This window comes from Haliotis asinina, chromosome 2 (genome assembly GCF_037392515.1).
Source record: "Haliotis asinina isolate JCU_RB_2024 chromosome 2, JCU_Hal_asi_v2, whole genome shotgun sequence".
Lineage (NCBI taxonomy): Eukaryota > Metazoa > Mollusca > Gastropoda > Lepetellida > Haliotidae > Haliotis > Haliotis asinina.
In genome coordinates, this window is record NC_090281.1 from 972181 (window position 1) to 999252 (window position 27072).

At 39.1% G+C, this 27072-nt stretch overlaps 3 protein-coding genes across 3 annotated transcripts in view; 1 reads left to right on the forward strand and 2 right to left on the reverse strand.

Moving 5' to 3' along the window:
- Positions 1 to 16106, reverse strand: part of LOC137273091 (ATP-dependent DNA helicase DDX31-like) — a 95229-nt gene extending 79123 nt beyond the window's left edge. Inside the window, exons 1-3 of the mRNA XM_067805539.1 lie at positions 15847 to 16106; positions 3903 to 4183; positions 3414 to 3489 (exon numbers count right to left, since the gene is read on the reverse strand). Coding sequence (XP_067661640.1) covers positions 3414 to 3489; positions 3903 to 4183; positions 15847 to 15942 — 453 coding nt within the window. The 5' untranslated portion in view covers positions 15943 to 16106. The remainder of the gene's footprint in view (positions 1 to 3413; positions 3490 to 3902; positions 4184 to 15846) is intronic.
- A 230-nt stretch (positions 16107 to 16336) lies between these two features.
- Positions 16337 to 27072, forward strand: part of LOC137273092 (RNA-binding protein MEX3B-like) — a 62472-nt gene continuing 51736 nt past the window's right edge. Inside the window, exon 1 of the mRNA XM_067805540.1 lies at positions 16337 to 16427. The gene's annotated coding sequence lies outside the window, so the exon portion shown is untranslated. The remainder of the gene's footprint in view (positions 16428 to 27072) is intronic.
- On the reverse strand, positions 22236 to 25485 carry LOC137273090 (uncharacterized). Its single transcript, XM_067805538.1, has 2 exons — positions 23952 to 25485; positions 22236 to 22263 (listed from the first exon to the last, which is right to left on the reverse strand). Exon 1 carries the CDS (start codon positions 25316 to 25318, stop codon positions 23990 to 23992), a length of 1329 nt encoding a protein of 442 aa, XP_067661639.1. The 5' UTR covers positions 25319 to 25485; the 3' UTR covers positions 22236 to 22263; positions 23952 to 23989.

Here is a 27072-nt window from a genome sequence, read left to right on the forward strand (position 1 = left end):
ACCATGCACACAGCAACCACCCCACACTGAACTCCCCATAAACAAAAACATTAACATACATGAGCTTAAATCTGCACGTAAAAACAAAAAAACAGCCTCAGCCCCTGGTCCAGATTCACTCACATACACTACACTCAACAAGCTACCACCAAACATGCACCACATAACACTCACACTCTTTAATACAATCTGGACCACAGGATCTATCCCAGACACATGAAAAACAGCTAAGGTGGTGCCAATCCTCAAACCAGGGAAGCCCAGCCATGAGCCTGATTCCTACCGCCCCATTTCTCTCACTTCACACCTATGTAAACCTTCGAAACTATAGTAAACAACAGGCTCAAACATCTTATCAATTCCAAAAACCTTATCAAGCAGGACCAGAGTGACTTTACTCCAAACCGACAATATTTAGACCACATATTGCATTTGGAACAAGACGTCAAAGTAGCCCATGCACAAAAACAATCCACTATGGCCATTTTCATTGATTTCAGCATAGCTTTTGACATGGTTTGGTACAACGGCCCACTACAAAAACTTCAAAATCATGCCATACATGGACGTATTCTAAATTTCATTCACACTTTCCTTAATAATAGACAATCAACACTCAAATCCCACAACACCATTTCGGACCACTTTCCATTAGATAAAGGGACCCCCCAGGGTAGCATATTATCTACACTCTTCAATTTCATGATTAACTACATTTTTCCTGACTCCTGGTCTGAAATCTCTAGAGCAAAATTTGCTGACGACATTTCCTTTTGGACTTCCTCCATCTCGATCAAACAAGCTACAAATGCCAAAAAATGTTAAACCATATTCAAAATTGGGCCCAAAAGTGGGGGTCCCACATAAATGTCAACAAAACCGTGGGCATACTTTTCAAAAATAAATATATGGAAAATTGTACACCTGAACTACACCTTAACAACCAAAAAATTGAATTAAAAAAGGAAGCAAAATTTCTAGGCGTAACCTTCGACCAAAACTAACATGGACACCCCACATTCATAATTTGGTCAACTCCTGTCCAAATGATCTCAACTTAATGAAAGCCATCAGCGGCATAAACTGGGGTGCCGACAAACACACCCTAATAAACTTATACAAAACTCTTATTCTGTCGAGACTGGACTACGCCGCTCCGGTCCTCCACTCACTCTCCCCCCTCCCCCAACATTCAAAATTAAACTCAGTGCAATACCAAGCCCTTAAATTAGCCTTTGGTACGAGGAATGGCATCTCCCTAAATACACTACTTCTATTAACAGGCAACTCTTCAATCAAACAAAGAATAAATCAAACCTCACTCACTTACTGGGCTGGGGTCCAACATAACCCACTCTACAAACACATCACACAAAAATACAGCCAAATAAAAAAATCTACACTTAAAAAGTTCAAACTCAATCCACTTAAAGCTCCCTACCTAACCCACCTCCACAATCTGCTACATTCACAACAACTAAACGACATACAACACACACCTCCCATTACAAGCTACATTCACGACAAACCACCACCAACCACTGACACCACCCTCAACTCCACCCTCCAACACCTTCCCTAAAATACTACCAAACTAGACATAGCAAACATTTCCCTCGATTACATCCACTCCAACTATCCCAACCACATGCACATACACACTGATGCATCCATCAACACAAACAAACTCACCGGTATAGGCATACACGTACAACAAACACCCCCTCCACTACACAAACCACACCAACATAAACACAGCAGAACGCACAGCAGAACGCACAGCAGAACACACAGCAGAACACACAGCAGAACGCACAGCAGAACGCACAGCAGAACACACAGCAGAACGCACAGCAGAACACACAGCAGAACGCACAGCAGTCCTCTCAGCACTCCATCTAATCCCCTGCCTTCCCCAATCTAACTTCCTTATCCTCTCTGACTCACTCAGGTCTATCAAACAAATACACACCAAGCACTCTAAAACACGTCCAGATCTCATACACAATATAGTCATCCAAACAGATCCACTCATCCACCAAAACAAAAGCAAAACTTTCATATGGATACCAAGTCACACACACATACCAGGAAATGACACAGCAGACACAGCAGCCAAACTAGCAACAACACACCCATCACTCAACATCAACTTCCATACATCCAAAACAGAACTCAAGCAACTCATTAAATCAAACATTAAACACACAAACTTCCAACATCACATAAACACTAACAATTCTACATGGGTCAAATCTATCATAACATCACCAATCACAAAATACACACATTCTCAAACAGCAAATACATTCATACAGCCATAAACAGACTTATCACAGACATCACAAACCTCAACCACACACTATATAAACAAAACAGACATACATTATGCACCCACTTCAACACACAAGAAGACATCAACCATACATTTGCACAATGCACGGCAAAACAAGCAAACATAATACAACTACATAACTGCATTCCACCTAAATTTCACAACAATACCCACCTATTACTCAACCCCCACAATCCCCCCTACATATTTCAGACCACATCTACATTCTTAGAAAACTCTAACATACCACATAAAATATAAACAACACAACAAAAGCCCCACGCTCCTCCAAATCTGCCATATTTAATCCACCAGCCAGTCAACCTCAATTAACCGCTCAGTCCCGTTAAACCTGCCCTTTACCTCTACTATATAACAGACCCTAATTATCCATACAGTTCACGCTAGGATCCCAGTCTACCACATCAACAACCGCAAACCCAATAGTCAAGGTCAAGGCCACCACCCCAAGCCAGCCCCAAGACACACTGACAAAGTGTTTGGAGATTAACATGCAGGGGAAGGACCCCTCATATAACACCAAAAGAATAAACTATTTGAAACTCTACATATGGTGACAACAACATTGACTGTGATTGGAACATTGAACAGTCATGGTTACTGATTTGTGCTTTCAATGAATTGTGCATTCCATCTTCAGTGTAAATAATACAATTATATGATTTGTTGTGCATTTCTTTAAAGACATTTGTAGTGTGAGTTTGTGAGTTGATGTGAGTGTTGATATGACTGTATGTGCGTACAGTTGAAGAGTGAAGTATGGTGGGCGTGCGTGAGTGTGCAAGGAAAGAGCACAAGGGTGTTTGGTGAGGTGAGAATGCAGGTGTGAAGGCAAGCAGGCAATGGTTTATTGTAAATAAGACAGATCTAGTTAATAAATTGCATTAACTTTTAAATCTGGGGTTTGGTTTTTACTCTAGTATGTGACACCAATTACAATTCTAACATGTTAACAAGGTAATGACCATCTTGCCATGGACACAAGCCATTTACACTATCATCATGTTAACAAGCCATTTACACTATCACCATGTTAACATGCTAAGGACAAACTCACCATGAAGGGGTGGAGAGACAGATGACTGAAGGAATCAGATGAAAATACATCTTCTTTCACTTCTGTTACCTTGGAGCTGAAACAGAGACACTCTATTGTGTCAGTTAGCGTGGTAACATATCCCCTCAAATTCCCCCCACAGAAACACTCCATTAAGTCAGTGAGTGTTGTAACATATCCCCTCAAATTCCCCCCACAGAAACACTCCATTAAGTCAGTGAGTGTTGTAACATATCCCCTCAAATTGCCCCCACAGAAACACTCCATTAAGTCAGTGAGTGTTGTAACATATCCCCTCAAATTACCCCCACAGAAATATTCCATTAAGTCAGTGAGCGATTAACATAACCCCAAAATTGCCCCCACAGAAACACTCCATTAAGTCAGTGAGTGTTTTAACATATCCGATGATCCATGTCAAAAGGTGGGTTACTTCCCTTCACTTATTGCAATACTGCCTGTAAATGTATCAGTCAGACATCAACATACCTGACAACTTTAGGTATATCCGGATTGTATCTGAACAATGATGAAATAACCTGTCCACTCTTCGACTTCTTTGTCATCTTTCCAGCAACGTCATTTTTTTGTTTCCTTTTCCTTGACTGTCCATCACCCACCTCTGGTGTAACTTCCCCCTCCCTTCTATCTACTGACTTGTACCCTGCCACACCTCCAGCTCCACCAACTCCTTTCTCTGCAGTTTTGGACTTAGCAAATTTCTCCTTCTGTACACTGTTCAGCTTCCGCCGGCCTCTTATTCGTCTGACCTACAAAAACATCAAGCTTTGGTCAAAATATCTGGTATGTGAAAAACCACTTCATGTACAGCATTGAAGAAGCAAATCAGCCATACTCACCAAATCATCTGGTGACAAAGTTTGGTAAGGACTACAGTTTAACAGACATAGCTCACAGCTCCGATTTGTTCTCTCTCTAAGCATTAGGACTTGTTGTGTTAGCCTGGGTGGAACCTCTTTCCGATCAAGCATTCTTTTAATATCACTGACTTTACATAACCACTTCACAATTAAAAACAACCATTCAAGCCCTATTTGGCTTATAAGGCTTTGGGATAGCTTTGCTTCAAGCAAGCAAATCAAATCCTCTTTGTAGGAAACACATGGAAATGCTGTGTAGTATGTTAGAATTAACAAGTCCATGGTGTAACTCTGCATTTCTACAATAGATCCTGCTGCAGCTCTTCTGCCAGGATAGTCCTTGGTTTACATGTTCTAGCATCTGGAAAACAGTGACTGGTCCTTTCAGATTATATTCTATTCCAGAGTGGGGGTCCAGAGAAGTTTGTTTGGTGTTCTTTTTCATAGAAAACTATTCAAAATATTGCATCACTCAGAAAATAGATCTATTGACACTCCATGGATTTAGTTTTATCCTGTGACATCATATCCTTACGCTCCATAAAACAGGGCAGATAACCCAAAATGTATTTAAAATGAGCTGTCATTCACAGAGGAACTGTAGTTAAGCTCTGTATTTTGTGTTAATTATGCAAGGGAGCAATAATTCTGGACTCTAGTACCTCATGAAACATGATGCGATTTTAAGAAATTATATTCTATTTAGTTCGTTATGGTTCAACTAAACTACAAAAGAATTTGCATTAAATCACTAATATCATGTATCTGGTATCATATATCAAATAAACAAAATTATATGCGTACAATCGCGATGAGGGTGGGTGTGCACTCAACAGATTGACTGGTTCATTACGGCAATACGCTGAGGGCACATTATGTGTACAGAAAGATGATCTGTTTGGTGGGCATCTAGAAGTGTGGTGAGTCACAAGAAAGTAAGATTTTTTATGGATAACAACTTCTTTTATTGTACTTGATGCATTGTTTCAGTATGGATTCATATACCGTTGTCAAACATATGATGATAGTCTATACAGATTACTAATCATAATACAATAGCCATAAATTCCAAGGTATTTCTGATTTCCTGTAAATCTACTTTCACTATATATATGTGGTGCATTAAAGAACGAATATACACACATTTTTTGTACTCTTGTAACCATTGCATATCAAAGACTTATGGTTAGTCTTCAGCAGAACACCGAATTCATTCTTACAAAAGGTGTGGTTAATTAATACCAAGGGATTAAAAGTTGCCCAAAAGTCGTCTGCTTCTCTCAGAAGGTGTCCAAAGGTGTCGGGTGATGGTGTCACCATCCACAGATTTCAATCAGACCCTTCAATTCGCACTAAAGATGTTGTTTGCGAGTGCGAAATGAGCACTTTGGAAGCCTGTACATATTAAATCGGGTGGTTTGAAAACCTAAGTCACTTCCAAGGTAGAAGATTCTATTTAGATTTGTTTTCATTGAGATTAAAACATACTTACTTCAAACTACTTACTAGTTGTAGCAAATGATTTATGACCAAAAAGGATTTTGCATGACACAAGTAGTAACATAACGATTCCTTCCTTGGACATGCGGTTGTGGTCAAAGTGACCATGATACTGACACCGACCTAGCTTCCAAGAGTGAAATTGTTACTTTATAAGCAAAATCATGCAAAATCCTATTGTCCATCAACGAAAATAAACATATTTTACTACCAGTACAAAGTAGTTTAGATTTTTTAACTCGATGAAAACAACCCAAACAGCATTTATCAGTAAACAGTATGTTTATACTCAGACTGGCAGATATTTGTGACAGGGCGCAGCCATTTTTCAAAATCATGACATCACGGTCTAAGTCAGTTTGATAATCAGTTAGATTATGGTTTAATAAGATAATGGTTTGTTTTCATCAAACTAAACTATCAAAACTACTTCCTACTCGTAGTTAAATGTGTTTTTGAATAATGACCAAAACGATTTTGCGAGACACCATTTGTAACAGCTCCACAAGAACAATTTATAAACATTATGACAACAAGCGATTTGACAGGATCATCTATGAAAACAAGTTGCATCTCGGAAAATAAGGTGACAAGATTAAATGGCAGTAGATTGTGAAATCATAGAGCTTTCATTTTTCAAAACGACTGTCACGATTGCAGGTTTAGACAAACCTTTAACCAAGACAATCCAACTCTCAGAAATGTAGACAAATATTACAGCAACCCACATAGGTAGACCTCATATTCCATCATGGAGGCGCAGCCCTCTGATTGGTTGAAATTTCATTCTTGGGGAAGAATTCTGCACTGTTGTCAAAAAGGTCGATTTAACGTAATTAAATGTCGACATGAGTAGTTTATAATGACAGGGTTTCATTTATGATGAATTCAATAAATGATTTATTGATTTGTTCCCCCTTTCAGTACATGTGATCTTAGGTAGCCTATATCAACGAAATAAAAGATAATGACCTATTTTGCTTACCTGTTCTCCCTTTCAAATCAAAGACTTTCTGGATTTTATCTCCACTTATGACCAAATTAAACAAACAAATGTAAATATTTGTTGAGTTCTATTACCCATGTATACTAGCTCCAATTTATCATTTTAACTCTTTTCAACAGTGACGATACATGACTACAATTAATAACCAAATGCATGTTGATACAATAGAAAAATAAAGGAGCAGAACACAATCTATTGTCTTCACACACTCTCACATAAATGTATCTTCATAACTGAAAAATAGGTTGTACACCATTCAAGGTGTCTAATAATGTTTTCTGTCTTCTTTTAGGTGATCTCAGCAAAACTGGAGTACTTGGTTGTATGATATTCAAAGACTTCATTAATTCCTGTGCAGTTTTACTGATGGACAAGACTATTATCTGTATTTGAGGTGACATTTTGGGGAGGGGGGAGGCAGGAGGGTGGGGGGAAGATATGTGGACATGTTCATACCTTCTTGGCATTTAATAACAATGGTTCACGCTGGAATTGTGGAAATGCTCATACCTTCTAGAGCATTTAACAACAATGGTTCATGCTGGAATTGTGGACATGTTCATACCTTCTACAGCATTTAACAACAATGGTTCATGCTGGAATTGTGGACATGCTCATACCTTCTACAGCATTTAACAACAATGGTTCATGCTGGAATTGTGGACATGCTCATACCTTCTACAGCATTTAACAACAATGGTTCATGCTAGAATTGTGGACATGTTCATACCTTCTACAGCATTTAACAACAATGGTTCATGCTGGAATTGTGGACATGTTCATACCTTCTACAGCATTTAACAACAATGGTTCATGCTGGAATTGTGGACATGCTCATACCTTCTACAGCATTTAACAACAATGGTTCATGCTGGAATTGTGGACATGTTCATACCTTCTACAGCATTTAACAACAATGGTTCATGCTGGAATTGTGGACATGTTCATACCTTCTACAGCATTTAACAACAATGGTTCATGCTGGAATTGTGGACATGCTCATACCTTCTACAGCATTTAACAACAATGGTTCATGCTGGAATTGTGGACATGTTCATACCTTCTACAGCATTTAACAACAATGGTTCATGCTGGAATTGTGGACATGTTCATACCTTCTACAGCATTTAACAACAATGGTTCATGCTAGAATTGTGGACATGTTCATACCTTCTACAGCATTTAACAACAATGGTTCATGCTGGAATTGTGGACATGTTCATACCTTCTACAGCATTTAACAACAATGGTTCATGCTAGAATTGTGGACATGTTCATACCTTCTACAGCATTTAACAACAATGGTTCATGCTGGAATTGTGGACATGTTCATACCTTCTAGAGCATTTAACAACAATGGTTCATGCTGGAATTGTGGACATGTTCATACCTTCTACAGCATTTAACAACAATGGTTCATGCTGGAATTGTGGACATGTTCATACCTTCTACAGCATTTAACAACAATGGTTCATGCTGGAATTGTGGACATGCTCATACCTTCTACAGCATTTAACAACAATGGTTCATGCTGGAATTGTGGACATGTTCATACCTTCTACAGCATTTAACAACAATGGTTCATGCTGGAATTGTGGACATGCTCATACCTTCTACAGCATTTAACAACAATGGTTCATGCTGGAATTGTGGACATGTTCATACCTTCTACAGCATTTAACAACAATGGTTCATGCTGGAATTGTGGACATGTTCATACCTTCTACAGCATTTAACAACAATGGTTCATGCTAGAATTGTGGACATGTTCATACCTTCTACAGCATTTAACAACAATGGTTCATGCTGGAATTGTGGACATGCTCATACCTTCTACAGCATTTAACAACAATGGTTCATGCTGGAATTGTGGACATGTTCATACCTTCTACAGCATTTAACAACAATGGTTCATGCTGGAATTGTGGACATGCTCATACCTTCTACAGCATTTAACAACAATGGTTCATGCTGGAATTGTGGACATGTTCATACCTTCTACAGCATTTAACAACAATGGTTCATGCTAGAATTGTGGACATGTTCATACCTTCTACAGCATTTAACAACAATGGTTCATGCTGGAATTGTGGACATGTTCATACCTTCTACAGCATTTAACAACAATGGTTCATGCTGGAATTGTGGACATGCTCATACCTTCTACAGCATTTAACAACAATGGTTCATGCTGGAATTGTGGACATGTTCATACCTTCTACAGCATTTAACAACAATGGTTCATGCTGGAATTGTGGACATGTTCATACCTTCTACAGCATTTAACAACAATGGTTCATGCTGGAATTGTGGACATGTTCATACCTTCTACAGCATTTAACAACAATGGTTCATGCTGGAATTGTGGACATGTTCATACCTTCTACAGCATTTAACAACAATGGTTCATGCTGGAATTGTGGACATGTTCATACCTTCTACAGCATTTAACAACAATGGTTCATGCTGGAATTGTGGACATGCTCATACCTTCTACAGCATTTAACAACAATGGTTCATGCTGGAATTGTGGACATGTTCATACCTTCTACAGCATTTAACAACAATGGTTCATGCTGGAATTGTGGACATGTTCATACCTTCTACAGCATTTAACAACAATGGTTCATGCTGGAATTGTGGACATGTTCATACCTTCTACAGCATTTAACAACAATGGTTCATGCTGGAATTGTGGACATGTTCATACCTTCTACAGCATTTAACAACAATGGTTCATGCTAGAATTGTGGACATGCTCATACCTTCTACAGCATTTAACAACAATGGTTCATGCTGGAATTGTGGACATGCTCATACCTTCTACAGCATTTAACAACAATGGTTCATGCTGGAATTGTGGACATGTTCATACCTTCTACAGCATTTAACAACAATGGTTCATGCTGGAATTGTGGACATGTTCATACCTTCTACAGCATTTAACAACAATGGTTCATGCTGGAATTGTGGACATGCTCATACCTTCTACAGCATTTAACAACAATGGTTCATGCTGGAATTGTGGACATGTTCATACCTTCTACAGCATTTAACAACAATGGTTCATGCTGGAATTGTGGACATGTTCATACCTTCTACAGCATTTAACAACAATGGTTCATGCTGGAATTGTGGACATGTTCATACCTTCTACAGCATTTAACAACAATGGTTCATGCTGGAATTGTGGACATGTTCATACCTTCTACAGCATTTAACAACAATGGTTCATGCTGGAATTGTGGACATGTTCATACCTTCTACAGCATTTAACAACAATGGTTCATGCTGGAATTGTGGACATGTTCATACCTTCTACAGCATTTAACAACAATGGTTCATGCTAGAATTGTGGACATGTTCATACCTTCTACAGCATTTAACAACAATGGTTCATGCTGGAATTGTGGACATGCTCATACCTTCTACAGCATTTAACAACAATGGTTCATGCTGGAATTGTGGACATGTTCATACCTTCTACAGCATTTAACAACAATGGTTCATGCTGGAATTGTGGACATGCTCATACCTTCTACAGCATTTAACAACAATGGTTCATGCTGGAATTGTGGACATGTTCATACCTTCTACAGCATTTAACAACAATGGTTCATGCTGGAATTGTGGACATGTTCATACCTTCTACAGCATTTAACAACAATGGTTCATGCTGGAATTGTGGACATGTTCATACCTTCTACAGCATTTAACAACAATGGTTCATGCTAGAATTGTGGACATGTTCATACCTTCTACAGCATTTAACAACAATGGTTCATGCTGGAATTGTGGACATGTTCATACCTTCTACAGCATTTAACAACAATGGTTCATGCTGGAATTGTGGACATGTTCATACCTTCTAGAGCATTTAACAACAATGGTTCATGCTGGAATTGTGGACATGTTCATACCTTCTACAGCATTTAACAACAATGGTTCATGCTGGAATTGTGGACATGTTCATACCTTCTACAGCATTTAACAACAATGGTTCATGCTGGCAAACCTTGAAAACTTAAGGGTAAGAGTTCCTCCCCTTCCCCCATCCCAAATAATATTTATATGTAGACATATATAGAATTATAAATATAATTATAAACCATAAACTAGAGAACTCACAAAAATAACTAAAAGCCCTAAAATTAAGCACAATAAACAGGGTTGAACCACTTAGTGTTATTTCTGTTAATCTGCAGATGAAAGAAGATAGGGGAAAGGATTGAACTCTTCAGTTTAAAAATCCAACCTTAAATGTGAACTGTTAAAGGGGCACTGATGCGGAGCAATTTGCGTGGTCTGGTGGTTTCTTTTGTTATTGTTTTTCTCCCGTGAGTACCCGGATGATATCCCAGAATTCATGACTGGTTCGTAATATCTGCTGCGCCTTCCATATGCGCAGTTTATGTGTAGACTGATCAACAAAGATGAAGTCATTTTACTTCGTTATTATGAAAACAAATCAAAAACCTTGAAGTTTACTCATTTGCCAGTGGTATATAAAATATGTTAGGACTGAAAAATAAACAAATAATTAAAAAAGTCAGTGTACGTCTTTATAGTTTGTCTTATAAACCTAATTACTTCCTTGTCACATTTGTATGCATTTTGAAAGTTAATAAAAAAAACCACACACGGTCTGCTTATACTTACAGTGAATTTCTAACATGATTTTAATATCTAAACATTGTATAGAGTGCCAGAGTAAATCATATTTCACACACACCCTATTTGCGACCTAGTGCACGTTTTCTGTAATACAAATTCTGATGAATGATACAAGAAATAAATTAAAACAAACTGCAAATATTAAATTTAATAGAGACTAAAGTTTTAGCAACAATGTCAGGCTGTTACCTCGTTCAGGAATGTATCCATCAATATCCACATAAAAGAACGATATTCCATTCATTCATTCATTCCATTCAAAGTGACACATCGTTTGAGAATGTTTCACACTAGTGTATGCATAATCTCATTGTTCACCCAGGACAGCACACCTGGCAACTAACTGTATGATGTCTGCCATTAGTTAGCCAATAATGAGCAAACAATCAGTCAATCAAGGCAGTGGCGGTTCATTCTTTGTGGGAAGGATGTTGTTTTTACACTCGTACTTTACGACAGGGTATATTCAGTATAGATTACGTAAATCTACACTCATAAACTCTGCCTTTTTTGACAAATCCGCTGTGGAAGTAATTTATCAATCAGTGTGTTATCGGTTAATCCTTTCATCGATGTTTGTTTTTGTAACTCAGCTGATAAACCCTCTTGCATCACTTACATGCACATATTACATAACACGCAATACATTTGCCACTACAGGCCTTAAAGGGGCACTGATGCGGAGCGAATAATGTTTCTCGCCAACGGTCTAATCACGGAACCAAACTGCAAATTGGTCAGCGCCCGCTCCTTTGACCGTGACGGACAAAGGAACTGGGCTCCTGTCAATATTAGCAGAATTTCTTCACCCGAAAGAGTCAGGAGGCCGGATGCCCATCATATGCCATTATTTAAAAATATCCATGGTATTCCTAGTCTGATCGTAACAAAATATCCCAGCAGTGTAGTTTTTTTCGGATGCTTGGATGGAAAAGTTACTCAATTTGATCCTATTTCTGTGTTTTTAACCTCGATATTTAATCATGTTACATGAAAATATGATGCTTGGATGGTATAGTTACTCAATTTGATCCTATTTCTCTGTTTTTTACCTAGATATTCAATCATGTTAATCATGAAAATATGATGTCTACAGGCACGTAGCAAGCCATTTGTTTCACTCCGGAAGATCGCAAAGCTTCATATTTAGGTAATTCTGAGTGTTGGTTCAGCTGTGATAGCAAATATCATACGTAAAGTTTGGTAGCTATGGTCGCTACAATGGTTTATTATTTATGATAATAAAAACACACAGTGGATTTATTTGAATTCGTAAACAATAAACGATGACTTTGCCTTTGGTAGAGAAATCTGAAAATTTTCTTACGTAAAAAAACCCCCCTTATTTCACCTATTTACCCAAGTACACAGCAAATGCCTGTATGTATTACTTATGTAACGAAATTCCGTTGGTATCCTCAAAACAGTTTCGGCCCATAAGTGTTTTCAGGCTGCATGCCACACAGAGATTACATCTTCCTTGCTGTAACTCGCGTTTGATGGTGTAAACCTACACACGTTATTTGTCATCATTCTCTGGATGGTCAATTAATGAATTTATAACAGGTATAATTAGTCGTAACACCACTCAGGTTACTCAACAAAGGTTCCCATTTGGCATTTCTCCTGTCTGGAGTAAATACTCAACATTATAAATTAAGGTCTGTAATGGCAAATGTATTGTATGTTATGTAATATGTGCATGCAAGTGATGCAAGAGGGTTTATCAGCTGAGTTACAAAAACAAACATCGATCAAAGGATTAACCGATAACACACTGATTGATTAATTACTTTTGTCAAAAGGTAGTGTGTGTAGATGACTACACCCTGTCGTAAAGTGTGATTGTAAAAACAAGATCCTCCCTTCAAAGAATTAACCACCCTTGCGTTGATTGATTGATTGCTCATTATTGGTTAACTAAGTTACTTAGAATAGCGGACATCATACAGTTAGTTGCCAGGTGTGCTATCTTGGGTGACCAGTGATAGGTTTATCAGGTTTTCACCAACGAAAGACGTGAAACGATGTGTCACTTTTTCGCAAATTAGATAGTTGTGTAAGACACGTGACACAGAGCAGGATTATTTACCAGCTGCAGATGAATGGAATACGATTTCTTTTACGTGGATATTGATACATTCCTGAACAAGGTAGTAGCCTGACATTGATGCTATAAAACTAGTCTGTTTTACATTCATTATTTGCATTTTGTTTTAATTTAATTTTTGTAGCATTCGGCAGAATCGATATGACAGAAAACACACACTTGATCGCGTATGTGTGTGAAATACGATCCACATTGGCAATCTATACAATGTATAAATGTTGCCGTTATGTTAAAAATTTACTATGGGTATAAGCAGATCGTGTGTTCTTTTATTAATTTTCAAAATCATAAAAATAGGTTAGGTTAGGTTAGGTAGTGGAGCATGCCTCTGGCGTCGTGGCCCTTGCATGTACCCTCTCGTTTCTCCTCTTGATTATATTGATGAATTGAGCCCATTCATTATTTCTGTTTTCAAGGGCTTCTTTAAGATTGTTGTTGGCTGTTGACCTGATTTCATCATATTCGGGGCATCTGAATAAGATGTGCTCAAGATCTTCCTCTTCTTGATTACAAAATGTGCAAATGGGGTCAGTTGCCAGATGATATTTGGCTAGATAGCTCTGACAGGGAATGTGGTTCAGTCGGATTCTAGAGATGGTAACTTGATCCGTTCTTTTGATATTTTTGTAGAAAATTCTGTTGGGTTTTTCCTGCAGTTCAAAGTACTTTCGACCTTTGCTGTTATTGAGCCAGATATTTGACCATTTATCACTAGAGGTTTCCTTCACTCTGCATTTCAAACTAGGTAGAGATGACATAGGTTTTAGCAGAGGGCCACACTCAGATGCTTGCTTGGCAAGTTCGTCAGCCTTTTCGTTCCCAATAATCCCTGCATGGCTTGGGATCCATTGTAGGCAGATGACAGTTTTCAGGGTTTGTAGCAGACTGTTGATGGCTTTGGTTTGATGGTAGTACTCAGTAGGTTTGTATGACAACAGAGTGTGCAGGGATGATAAAGAGTCCGTCAGGATGGTGTAAGGACCGGAGTTGGAAAGATCTTTAATTTCCAATTAAATCTTTAATTTAAATCATGAAAATATGACAATAAACTAATTAGGGTTATGAGACAAAATATAGAGACGTACATTGGCTTCGGTATTTTTCCGTCCTAATAGTTTTTTTACCATTTCTACCACTGGCAGATGATTAATCTTCCAAGTGTTTCATTTGTTTTCATAATACATTTGTAATGAAGTTGATCTGTCTATAATTAAACTATCAGTTCCACATACGGACTGCGCAGCAGAGGTCACGAACCAGTCACGAATTCTGGGATATCATCCGGGTACTCACTGGAGAAAAACAATAACAAAAGTTTACACCAGTCCACGGAAATTGCTCCGCATCAGTGCCCCTTTAATTTACAATGTTGAGTATTTACTCCAGAAAGGGAAAATGCCATATGGGAACCTATGTCGAGTAATCTGAGTTACCACTAATTATACCTGTTATAAATTCATTAACTGGCCATCAAGTGAATGATGACAACCAACACGTGTAGGTTTATACCATCAAACGCGAGTTACAGCAAGGAAGATGTAATCTCTGTGTCGCATGCCACCTGAAAACACTTATGGGCCAAAACTGTTTCGAGGATACCAATGGAACTTCGTTGTTACATATGAAATGCAGATTGGTATTTGCTGTATACTTGGATAAATGGGTATAATCGGGGTTGTTTTACGTAAGAAAATTTTCAGATTTCTCTACCAATGGCAAAGTCGTTGTTATTAGTTTACGAATTCAGATATATCAACTGTGCGTTTTTTATTATCGTAGATAATAAACCAGGGTCGTAGCTACCAAAATTTACATATGACGTTTGCTATGACAGCTCTTTCGGACTTATATGAAACAAATGGCTTGCTACGTTTATGCAGACATCATATTTTCAAATGACATGATTAAATATCAAGGTAAAAAACACAGAAATTGAATCAAATTGGATCAGTCACTATACAGTCCAGGCATCAGGAAAAAAGTACACTGCTGGCATATTTTGTTACAAACAGATAAGGAATACCATGAATATTTTTAGATAACGGCATGTGATGGGTATCAGGCCTCCTCACCGTTTAGTGTGAAGAAATTCTGCTAATGTGGACAGGAGCCCAGTCCCTTTGTCCGTCACGGTCGAGGGAGCAGGTGCTGACCAATTTGCAGCTTGGTTTCGTTGGTGAGAAACTTTATTCGCCCCGCATCAGTGCCCCTTTAAATTTGTTGATGACTTGATGTTAGAATTATCACCATAAAATAACCTACCCGACTTCCGGTGATTTTTGATTTAATACGAGAGAAGCCATCGCCGAGTTGAATGTTTGTTCCTGAAAGATTCAAAGTGATACTGCTGTCCATCATTAAAGATTTCTTCTTGGCATTATCTGTGTTATTCTTTCGTTGCAGAACTGTAACACGTGCCTGTGTTTATATCCGAGAGTTGGGGCCGAGAGTTGTGCCCCTTGACGGAACCTGCACAAACTCCTTACCTCGTCGATATTCTAACCCGTCGGCTTGCACATACCACGGGAACAAGGCCTAAGAAACGAGTCACGCACTGGTAAAGAGTTTGGAGTAGGGAGCATGTATTAAGAACAACGAGTTATGTTGATACAGATTTGACACTGGTTTGCAAAAAGAATAGCTTTGTACCTACACCTCCAAATAATATTGTAAAATGTAATTCTTCGGGGAGATAAAGGCTATTCACGACAATTCTGTGTTGAATTTTCTTTTCTAACAGCTTTGTGAATCTGAGATGACAGCTGATCCCTAAAAGTCAAAACATCATGAAATGAAAAGACGAGAATCCAAGATAATCTTCGTCTCTTACGTTTTCAGAAATGGTAATCAAGTTTTTGTATGCTTCAGATATTACATACACACAGTTAATGAAAACAATGAAATGAATGTACAAAGGACAAACACACTCTACGGGTGTGAGTTTATTGCCCGAAGTATGTTTATTTTGTTGTCGATAAGTCACCCCTGTGGGTGAGACGGGTGACGACAGACCACAGCAACAAGCTGTATCCCGAATATATCTGAATAAAATATAATTACTAAGAGTAACACGCTTTACAGTTTATGTGCTATGTGAAATGTTATATGCGCATATTGTATACACATACCTAAACAACAGAATTAAAATATGACTTTTCTACAACACATTCGGACTTAAAGGGGCACTGATGCAGAGAAATTTCCGTGGACTGGTGTAAACTTTTGTTATTGTTTTTCTCCCGTGAATACCCAGATGATATCCCAGAATTCGTGACTGGTTTGTGACCTCTGCCGTGCAGTCCCTATGCGCACTTGATAGTTTAATTATAGACAGATCACCTGAGGTGAAGTCATTTTTACTTCATTACAAATGTATTATGAAAACAAATGAAACACTTTGAAGGTTAATCATCTGCCAGTGGTAGAAATGGTGAAAAAAACTATTAGGACGGGAAAATAACGAAGCCAATGTGCGTCTCTATATTTTGTCTCATAACCCTAATTAGTTTATTGTCATATTTGTATGATTTTGAAAATTAATGAAAGAACACACGATCTGCTTATACTCATAGTAAATTTCTAACATAACAGCAACATTTATACATTGTATAGATTGCCAATGTGGATCCTATTTCACACACATACTCGATCTAGTGTGTGTTTTCCGTCATGTAGATTCTGCTGAATGCTACAACAAATAAATTAAAACAAAATGCAAATAATGAATGTAAAACAGACTAATTTTATAGCATCGATGTCAGGCTACTACCTTGTTCAGGAATGTATCCATCAATATCCACATAAAAGAAATCGTATTCCATTCATCTGCAGCTGGTAAATAATCCTGCTCTGTGTCACGTTTCTTACAACTGTCTAGTTTGCGAAAAAGTAACACATTGTTTCACGTCTTTCGTTGGTGAAAACCAGATAGCCCTCTCATTGGTCACCCAAGGTAGCACACCTGGCAACTCACTGTATGATGTCCACTATTCTAAGTAATTTAGTTAACCAATAATGAGCAATCAATCAATCAATGCAAGGGTGGTTAATTCTTTGAAGGGAGGATGTTGTTTTTACACTTGCACTTTACGACAGGGTGTAGTCATCTACACATACTGCCTTTTGACAAATCCGCTAGAAGATAACAGTAATTAATCAATCAGTGTGTTATCGGTTAATCCTTTGATCGATGTTTGTTTTTGTAACTCAGCTGATAAACCCTCTTGCATCACGTACTTGCACATATTACATAACATACAATACATTTGCCATTACAGACCTTAATTTATAATGTTGAGTATTTACTCCAGACAGGAGAAATGCCAAATGGGAACCTTTGTTGAGTAACCTGAGTTGTGTTACTACTAATTATACCTGTTATAAATTCATTAATTGACCATCCAGAGAATGATGACAAATAACACGTGTAGGTTTACACCATCAAACGCCAGTCGCATGCAGCCTGAAAACACTTAGGGGCTGAAACTGTTTTAAGGATACCAACGGAATTTCGTTACATAAGGGATACATACAGGCATTTGCTGTGTACTTGGGTAAATTGCTGAAATAAGGGGTTTTTTTACGTAAGAAAATTTTCAGATTTCTCTACCAAAGGCAAAGTCATCGTTTTTTTTGTTTACGAATTCAAATAAATCCACTGTGTGTTTTTATTATCATAAATAATAAACCATTGTAGCTACCATAGCTACCAAAATTTACATATGATATTTCCTATCACAGCTGAACCAACACTCAAAACTACCTAAATAAAGCTTTGCAATGTTTCGGACTGAAACAAATGGCTTGCTACGTACCTGTAGACATCATATTTTCATGTAACATGATTAAATATAGAGGTTAAAATCACAGAAATAGGATCAAATTGGATCAGTAACTATGCCATCCAAGCATCCGAAAAAAACTACACTGCTGGGGTATTTTGTTACAATCAGACAAGGAATACCATGGATATTTTTAAATAATGGCATATGATGGGCATCCGGCCTCCTGACTGTTTAGGTGAAGAAATTCTGCTAATATTGACAGGAGCCCAGTTCCTTTGTCCGTCACGGTTGAAGGAGCGGGCGCTGACCAATTTGCAGTTTGGTTTCGTGATTAGACCGTTGGCGAGAAACATTATTCGCTCCGCATCAGTGCCCCTTTAAATATCTCATGCACGCAAGAGTAAAGATATAGAAAAGTTGTTAGTTAATACAAAAAAAACTTTGCAACTGCTAAGCCTTGTTTAGCAAATTTATGTTTATAGATAATGGATGACATCTGGACAATATCAAACACCTAGTTTACTTTAATAGAACATATTTAACGCATCACAACATATAGGTGCAATGATATAAATATATCCCAGTGTTAGGGGTTTTCGACGGTATAAGACAAAAACGTATTTTTTATCCTTAATATCATTGAATACCTTAAGTGATAAAGGTATATTCATCTATTTCACAAAAAAGTTTCATGTGTTTCCAACAAAAATTGCGTTTTTACATCATATCAGCGAAACTGCAGTCGCTTGTCACATCCGGGTATTTTTGTATGTGTTTTCGACGGTGAGCCATACTTTTCCCTCTGCACTGCGAGAGAGTGTTTTGATCACGTGGCTTCCTGTTTCATGCATAACCTGTCACTTGCAGACGACTGATCTTGTTGAATTTTTCTCACTGTGTTTTGTTATATAAGTATTTGATTTTGCATCTGAAGTGGTATTAACGATCGAGGGTAAATAATATTGTTGTTTAATTGCTCTTTACATAACTTAATTTCTTGATTTCAATTGTCAATAAAACATCTCACGACAGGAACTGATCATTTGCCCTACCGATGAAACTGTTTGTGCACTCCAATCGCACACGTACTTCCTCGATATAGCGCTAGCAATGGAATCGTCGAAATCACCAGAATGTCGAATTAAGCTCGCTTTGGGATACAGAGATATATAATAATCAAACCTGATTTGTCAAGTGTCTCTGTGAACTTGTCTCTGTTGTGACTTTGTGCAAAGTGCAGGCTATTGGACAAAAGGTTTAACTTGGAGGGTTAGCTTGGCCAATCAGTTGACCACGTCATGGCTTGGGTTTGTTAAGGGATTGAGAGACACATGACCTATTAAGTAGTCTACATATATACATATGCAGAACAGAAAACATTAAAATGATAAAATCCCTATGTACATAGTTGTGTCTGCCACACAAACCAGGTTATGGCTGGGGATCGGTCGGTCTAGCTGAGAGTTGCGATGCTGTCCTATACTGTCAAGACATGAACCTGTATCGTGGCCGAGAACACTACCTTAATTAATCCATCTAAATTGCAGTTTCTCACTATAGCACCTAGTGGTGTTACAATACATTGATTTGAAATAATCAAAGATTGGTCGCAGTGACCAAACGACCAAACAAATATGATCGATAGACCCGACCTTCATCGGTAAATGCCTCACTTCCCGTTGGCGTGCGGTGCTTCAAGACCACCGTAACTAATATATAATAATAATAATAGAAGTAGACGTGAAAACACACCACAATTTCAGTTACATTTTGATTTTCCATTAGCCCATCAGTAATACCCCCTCCACTCTATTCATGATTTTTTAGTCATCTGTTTAAAGTATCAAGTTGCATCATATATCCCAGTGTTAGGGGTTTTCAACAAAATAAAACAAACACATAATTTTTATCTTCAGTATCATTTTAAGTTTTGATTTTGCTAACCTTGAGTGATAAAGGTAAATTCATCTATTTCACACGAAAATATCATGGGTTTCCAACAAAAATAGCATTGGCAAAACGTCTGGGTATTTTGTATGTGTTTTCGATGATTTAAATTGTCAATAAAACGTTTCACAACAAGAACTGGGCATCCGCCCTACTGATGAAACTGTTTGTGCACTCCAATCACACACATACTTCCTCGATATAGCACCAGCAATGCAATCATCAAAATCACCAGAACGTCAGATTCAACTCGCTTTGGGATAATTTAAATATTAAACGAGACTTACCTGTAAGGTGAAGTTTGATATTAATTCCACCGACCCATGAAGTACTGAGGGATTACGTGAGATGTGCGCATGCGCTGAAACATCAGTCTTTAGCGTAGAAATATGGTTCCTGGCTAGCAAGGGTGGGAGTGGAGGGCACGTAATCCCTCAGTACTTCATGGGTCGGTGGAATTAATATCAAACTTCACCTTACAGGTAAGTCTCGTTTAATATTTAAATTCCACCTCCCCATTCCGTACTATCGGAATCCCGTGAGATTTTAGAGTAGGAGGCATATTTCCAGAAAAGTGTTTTCCCCTCAACCACATGTTAAAGAACACACACAATACTCGTTCTCTTTCAATATGTATTCCAAAAGTACAATGAAACATTATTGCGAAAATTTTATGTCACTATGCCTAAAACCTCTACACATTAACTAGGTCGGCGAAACAGGATCAAGCTCTTCCAGAGCAAATGTATTGCTAAGAACTACTCAAATTTTCAGGTGATAGAATAGCATCACTGAAAACACTGTCATTTTCTACTGGTTTGTTGTAGAAACGTCCAAACACACAGTCCTTGCTCCAGCCTGCTGTATTCAGTATTGTTTTTAAAGGTACTTTAAGGTTACAGGCCTTGCTAGTGGAGGCTGCCCTTATGCTATGAGGCTTAAATATTTTCATATTGATGCCAGCATTCTTTAGCATAGTCTTCACCCATCTAGTAATGGTGTCCTTGGAGACCCTTCTGTGTGGTTTCTGTGTGGCTATGAATAAAGCTGTCTCTTCTCCTCTCAGATCCTTGGTGTGTTCACAGTATTGGGTTAGCAAAGACACTACACACAGTGCTTTGTCTGGGTATCTCTGAAAAGTTAGTTCTTTTTGTTGGTATCCTGGTCGTGTCTGTTTTAACAGGTCACCAAATCTGATCTTGACTTGTCCGTTAGAAATATCTACATTCCTGTTGTCAATCAAATGGAGAGACTGAATTCTCTGTCCTGACAGCAGTAGTATCAAAGTTGCTAACTTCATTGATAGCAACAGCAAGGATTCATCTTCATTGACACCTTTTAGATATTTTATCACTGTGCTTGCGTCCCATGTCACATTATAACGAGGCAAGGAGGGCCTCAAATTAAAGACACCTTTCATAAATCTTGTGACTGTAGGGTGCTGTCCAAAGTGTGGATGGGTCAGTTCTGGCGTCTTCACAATAGCAGACAGGGCTGATCTGGCGGTGTTAATTGCCGAGTAACTGAGACCTAACTTAAACAGCTGAGCTAGGAAGTCTAAACCTTGCCTCAAAGTGGGTGAAAAGGGATTGATACTCCATTTGTTGCAAAACAACCTCCACTTTGAGAGATATGTCCCATATTGTTTGTGCGTGGTTTCTCTCCATGAGTGCAGTATGATGTCCTCAACTGCTGTTGAAAATCCCTCCGTTTGAATAGATCCCCTGATAATTTTACAGCTGCCAGTCGCAATTTCTGGTGAAGCGGGTGTAAAGCTTGTGGTCGGTTTTTCAGTGTCAGTAGGTTTGGTGATCTTGGCAGCAGCCTTGGACAATCTACTAACAATTGCAGCAGCTTGGTGAACCATGGCTGGGTTGTCCATATGGGAACCACCATTAACACGTCGGCCGCTTCTCTGTTTATCTTCTGCAAGACTGGTCCGATCACACTAAAAGGACAGAAAATATAGTCATAAGAATTTCCCAAAAAAACAGAAAAGGCATCCACTGCTTCTGCACAAGGATCAGGGTGCCAGGACACATATCTATCCAATTGTGTGTTCAGCCGTGAGGCGAACAAGTCTCTAGATGGGGTACCATAGATGGATGTTAAGGTTTGGAAAACGCTGCAATCTAATTGCCATTCCTTATCATCACACATATTCCTAGAGTGCCAGTCTGCTTCTGTGTTTTGTGTCCCTGGCAAGTAAGCTGCTGAGATCCAAATGTCTCGTTCGATGCACCACTGCCAAATTTTCCTTGTTATGCTATTGCATCCTATTTTTGTACCACCCATGTGATTAATGTAGGCAACTGCAGTGGTATTGTCTATCATTATTCTTATGTGAAGGTGACTGCCATCTGCGCAGAGTGATTTTAGCACTAACCAGGCTGCATACAGCTCTAAGGAGTTTATATGCATTTCACTTTCCTCACTAGACCAGAGTCCCTGTGCACTAACTCCATTCATAACTCCGCCCCAACCTGTCTTAGAGGCATCTGAGGTTACCAGTACATCTGGCTGACGTTGGTCAAGAAACTGTGGCCTTTTCCCCACATTGTCAATCCACCATTTTAAATCATGGATACAAGTATGATCAAGCAAAACTTTCCCATCATAGTTCCCTTTTTCCCTCTTGAGAGCCTTGTTCTTAACTATTTCCAAATGTTTATAGTACAAGGGTGCAAACATCATCCCATGTCCACTAGCATTTAGTTGTCCGATTGCTGCAGCAAGAGTCCTGATTGAGGTAGTTTTAGTCATGTTGGACTTCAGTAGGTCACGACACACTTTTTGAATTTTCTTTACTCTTTCTTGTGTTAAATTTACAGTCATGGTTTCACTGTCAATTACAAACCCCAGGTATGTAATGGATTTTGTAGGCCTTAGCACCGATTTTTCAGGGTGAACTGTAAATCCTAATGTGTCTAAAGTGTTCACTGTACATTTCACATTCTCCATGCAAAACTCTTCCGTCTCCCCTACCAACAGGGAGTCATCAATGTAGGCAGTGTTATCAAATCCCTGTTTCCTTAGGCTTGAAAAGACAGGTTTCATAACTTTAGTGAAAAGTCTTGGAGCAGATGCTAATCCATTTGGTAAACAAGTGAATTCATATAGCTCATTGTTCCAGTAAAACCTTAGAAATTTTCTATCTTGAGCATGTATCGGAACAGAGTAATATGCATCTTTCAAATCTACTGATGCAAAGTAACAGTCTCTTTGTACCAGATAGATCGCTGTTTTGAAAGTGTCCATTTTGAAATGTGATGAGTCAACCTCTTTGTTTAAGCTTTTTAAGTTCAGAATTATTCTTAGTGAACTGTCTTTTTTCTCCCTGCAGAAAATGTTAGATATATATTCCCCTGGAACATGGGTACATTTTTCAATCACACTAATGCGAAGCAAACGGGAGATTTCGTTGTCTACCCGCTCCCACTCGTCACTGTGTATCCTAAAGGGTGTAGGTATGACGGGCTGGTATATTTGATGCTTAAACTCTATTCGCGCTCCCTGAATGCATTTTAGTGTCCACGTGTCTGACGTGATCACCCTCCAATTGTCATGACACAAGCCAACTTTCCCTGCCATAAAATTTTGGGGTGTATTGCCAATACCGTCAAGTAGCCAGCTCACCTGAGCGGTTTCCACATCACCCTGGTTACAGGACTGTTCTACTGTTTCCGCTGGTCCCCTTTTTTCCATGGTGACCCTGTCGGTCGCTTGCCTAAAAAAGGTCCTTGGTTGTGCCGGCCTGTAGGTCCATATGTGCCTGAGTGAGAGGACTGACCTTTACCTTTAGTAAAACCACCTTTCTTATGTCCTCTATAAGGTGAGTCATAAGGCCTGAATCTGTTTCCATGGTGGGCTCCGCCATGTCCACGTGGAGAGGGTGATGGAGCAGTAAAACTCCTATTTTGCTTCTCAGAGCTATGTAATTTGTTACTCAGTTCTTTGCACTCTGTTATGTCCTTTATGTTCTTTGGGAGGTCATCTCCAAACAAGTTTGTAGTTGCCACTGTATCCACTGAGCACAACCGTTTATAAGGCCCACGAAGGTCTGGCTTAAAATTCTCTCGCCTTGTGTTGTTGATATCACTATGTAGGCCCACCAACATTCTAACAGCATCCTTGGTTTTCCCCAGGAGTTCTTTAGGGTTAATGTCCTTCTTGTGAACAACTGCCGACATAAGGGAGTCCATCATTTGAATAACCGGAGTAGTGGCCTTGTCCAGCAGATTTTGAATCCGTTGCAGGTTAATGTCTTTGGACCTGGTCATAGCTCTCGCCTCATGCCAAATCACGGCATTAACGCGGGGTGACATCAAGTATTCCAGGTTTTTAGGGCGTTTGTAAGCTTCCATAATGGCTTTGAGTTTTTCCAAGTTCGGGGTTTTAGTGAGCCCATCATTGATAGACCTAGCTAAGTCGCTGTTAATCACAGGCCCTGTTTTATCTTCTTCCCCGAAAAACTCCGTCATGTCTTTCATGAGACTATTAAAATCGTCGGTCTCATCATCGGTCTGCGTCTCCTCCCCTTGATCAAGGCACCTGTGTATCAACATGTCCATTTCATCCTCGTCGGACGTTTCACCCTCCTCCATTTCCTGGGCGCCGCCATGTTTGTTTTTGTTTAGACCGCCACTCGCCGATTCTCGGTCTTGTTCGGCCTTCTCCGCGCTGTTGCTAATTTTAGCCAACGCTGTGCTGATCTGAGCCATGGTGTGTGACTGGGCCTGCTGGCTTGCAAGTAGCGAGCGCAAAATGGCATCAAGGGGGGACTGTTTCTCCCCCGCGGGGTCAAGTTCTCTATGAGATGCGGCTTTCCTCTTGACCCCCTCAGTTTCACTCCGGAAACCTTGCATAGAGTTTGACTTTCCTCCCGTGGACGTACTCTCCAAAGGAATGGTGGTAACCTCCGTGAGGTTTTCCACAAATTCAAAGAAATTGTCAGAATCGGGTGCACGCTGGCCCTTGGCCCCTTGCCCCTCTGGCTGCGCCATTTTGGCAGACCACGACCCGTGGCCGTATCGGTCTCTGAGACAAAACCTGAGTGTTCTAGCCACACACTCACAAGACGGTCAGTCCAAAATTCCCAACTGTTCCTGACACAACCAGAAAGTGTCTGGCGATTTCTGATCGATGATTTATCCTGTCTATTAACTATGTAAATAAAACTTCTTGGAACTTATATGGAGGCTGTCGACTGATGAAGCAACTCACACGAACTGATGTTTCAGCGCATGCGCACATCTCACGGGATTCCGATAGTACGGAATGGGGAGGTGGAATACATATCTGCAATAACAACCTAAGAAAATGTAGAAAATGTTGCTAGCCAACTTTTTTCGATAATTGTTCGTTGGTAATGAAGCAATTATCAATTGTCAGATTTGAACCAAATCCCACCTGCTAATAACGGCTTTTTGGGTTAGGGTTAGGTGCCCTTTACAATCTTTAGGGCTTAGGGGTTGGGTTAGAGCACTAATTAATCTTAATAGGTGTGCCTGGTAAAGTGCAGTGCCCCAATAAATCCTATTCAGATTCTAGTAGCAAATTAGCACTGGTATTTTCTTCAGATTTCTTAATGTATTTCCAGTGGGTTTTTGACCAACTTCTCCTGCCACAATATGTGAAGCCCATTTCTGGTGTCCTTCACTGTCATGTTGCTGAAGCAGTACTTGCTATAAGTGGCAGAAATCTAAACTCACTCCCTTCTTCATCAGACCACAATTATAATAAATGGCACAATATTTATTTGGCAAATTTTAAGAAGTCAGCTTCCAGGAGGTTGAGGCTTCTGTGCACTGCGTTAACATATAAGTCTTCTTGATTCCTTGATCACAACTTCTGAGATAACGTGAATGGAATCCTCTCTACAAGGAAAACCTGTGAAACAGGAGATGATAGTGAATTTATGGCACACCACTAATGATGAACTTCCTCCGATATGGACTATAGAAATCTGGCGCATGTGCACATGTCAACGTGTCAGCTGGCTATCTTTGAAAAAAGAACATAGCGGGTTACAGGCCTATTAATGTCTAAATTTATTACTTGCCCGTGGAAGATACTGCACTGTGATATTTTTACAGCAATATTACACTAGTGTAATGCCGCTAGACATGTGAAAATGGTTCACAGGTATGACGTCACAATGCTAATGCTGATGTCACAGTGGTACTAGAGCCTGCTTGACTTACTGAAAGGTGAGAGTCATCACACTGTAGGCAATTTTGCAGCAGTTTCTATCAGTTAATGTTGGCGAGTAATAAACAGAATACTAAATGACCTTCTGTGTAATACCATTTTCATAAAACGAGTGAATGATATGGTATCAAACGAGTGAAATGTATGATCATAAAAATATGAAGGTTATGTGTATGAATAGGGAAATTATCTGGGAGTAGTTTGGTATTGACTTTTCAGTCAAACACTCACAGAAAATACATTTAAAAAATCTCAAGTAATTACAAGGGGTAATCAGCCACTAGAATCTGAATAGGATTTGTGAAGGTAGTGTTCTCCGCTGTGATGCAGGGTCATACCTTGAATGTATAGGACTGCATGACAGCTACATGTTGACTATATGTTGTCTGCTTGCCCTTCTCAGAAGGGTTATTCTAACAGACATATCGGCCTTATTCTGCAGTTGCGCTGTAATGTTAAGTGTGACATGATGAGAATTGTTGAACTTGCAGTGGTCAGGTTTCAGGTACAGGTTCATCATGCAGGGATTGACCTTGAGTCCTATATT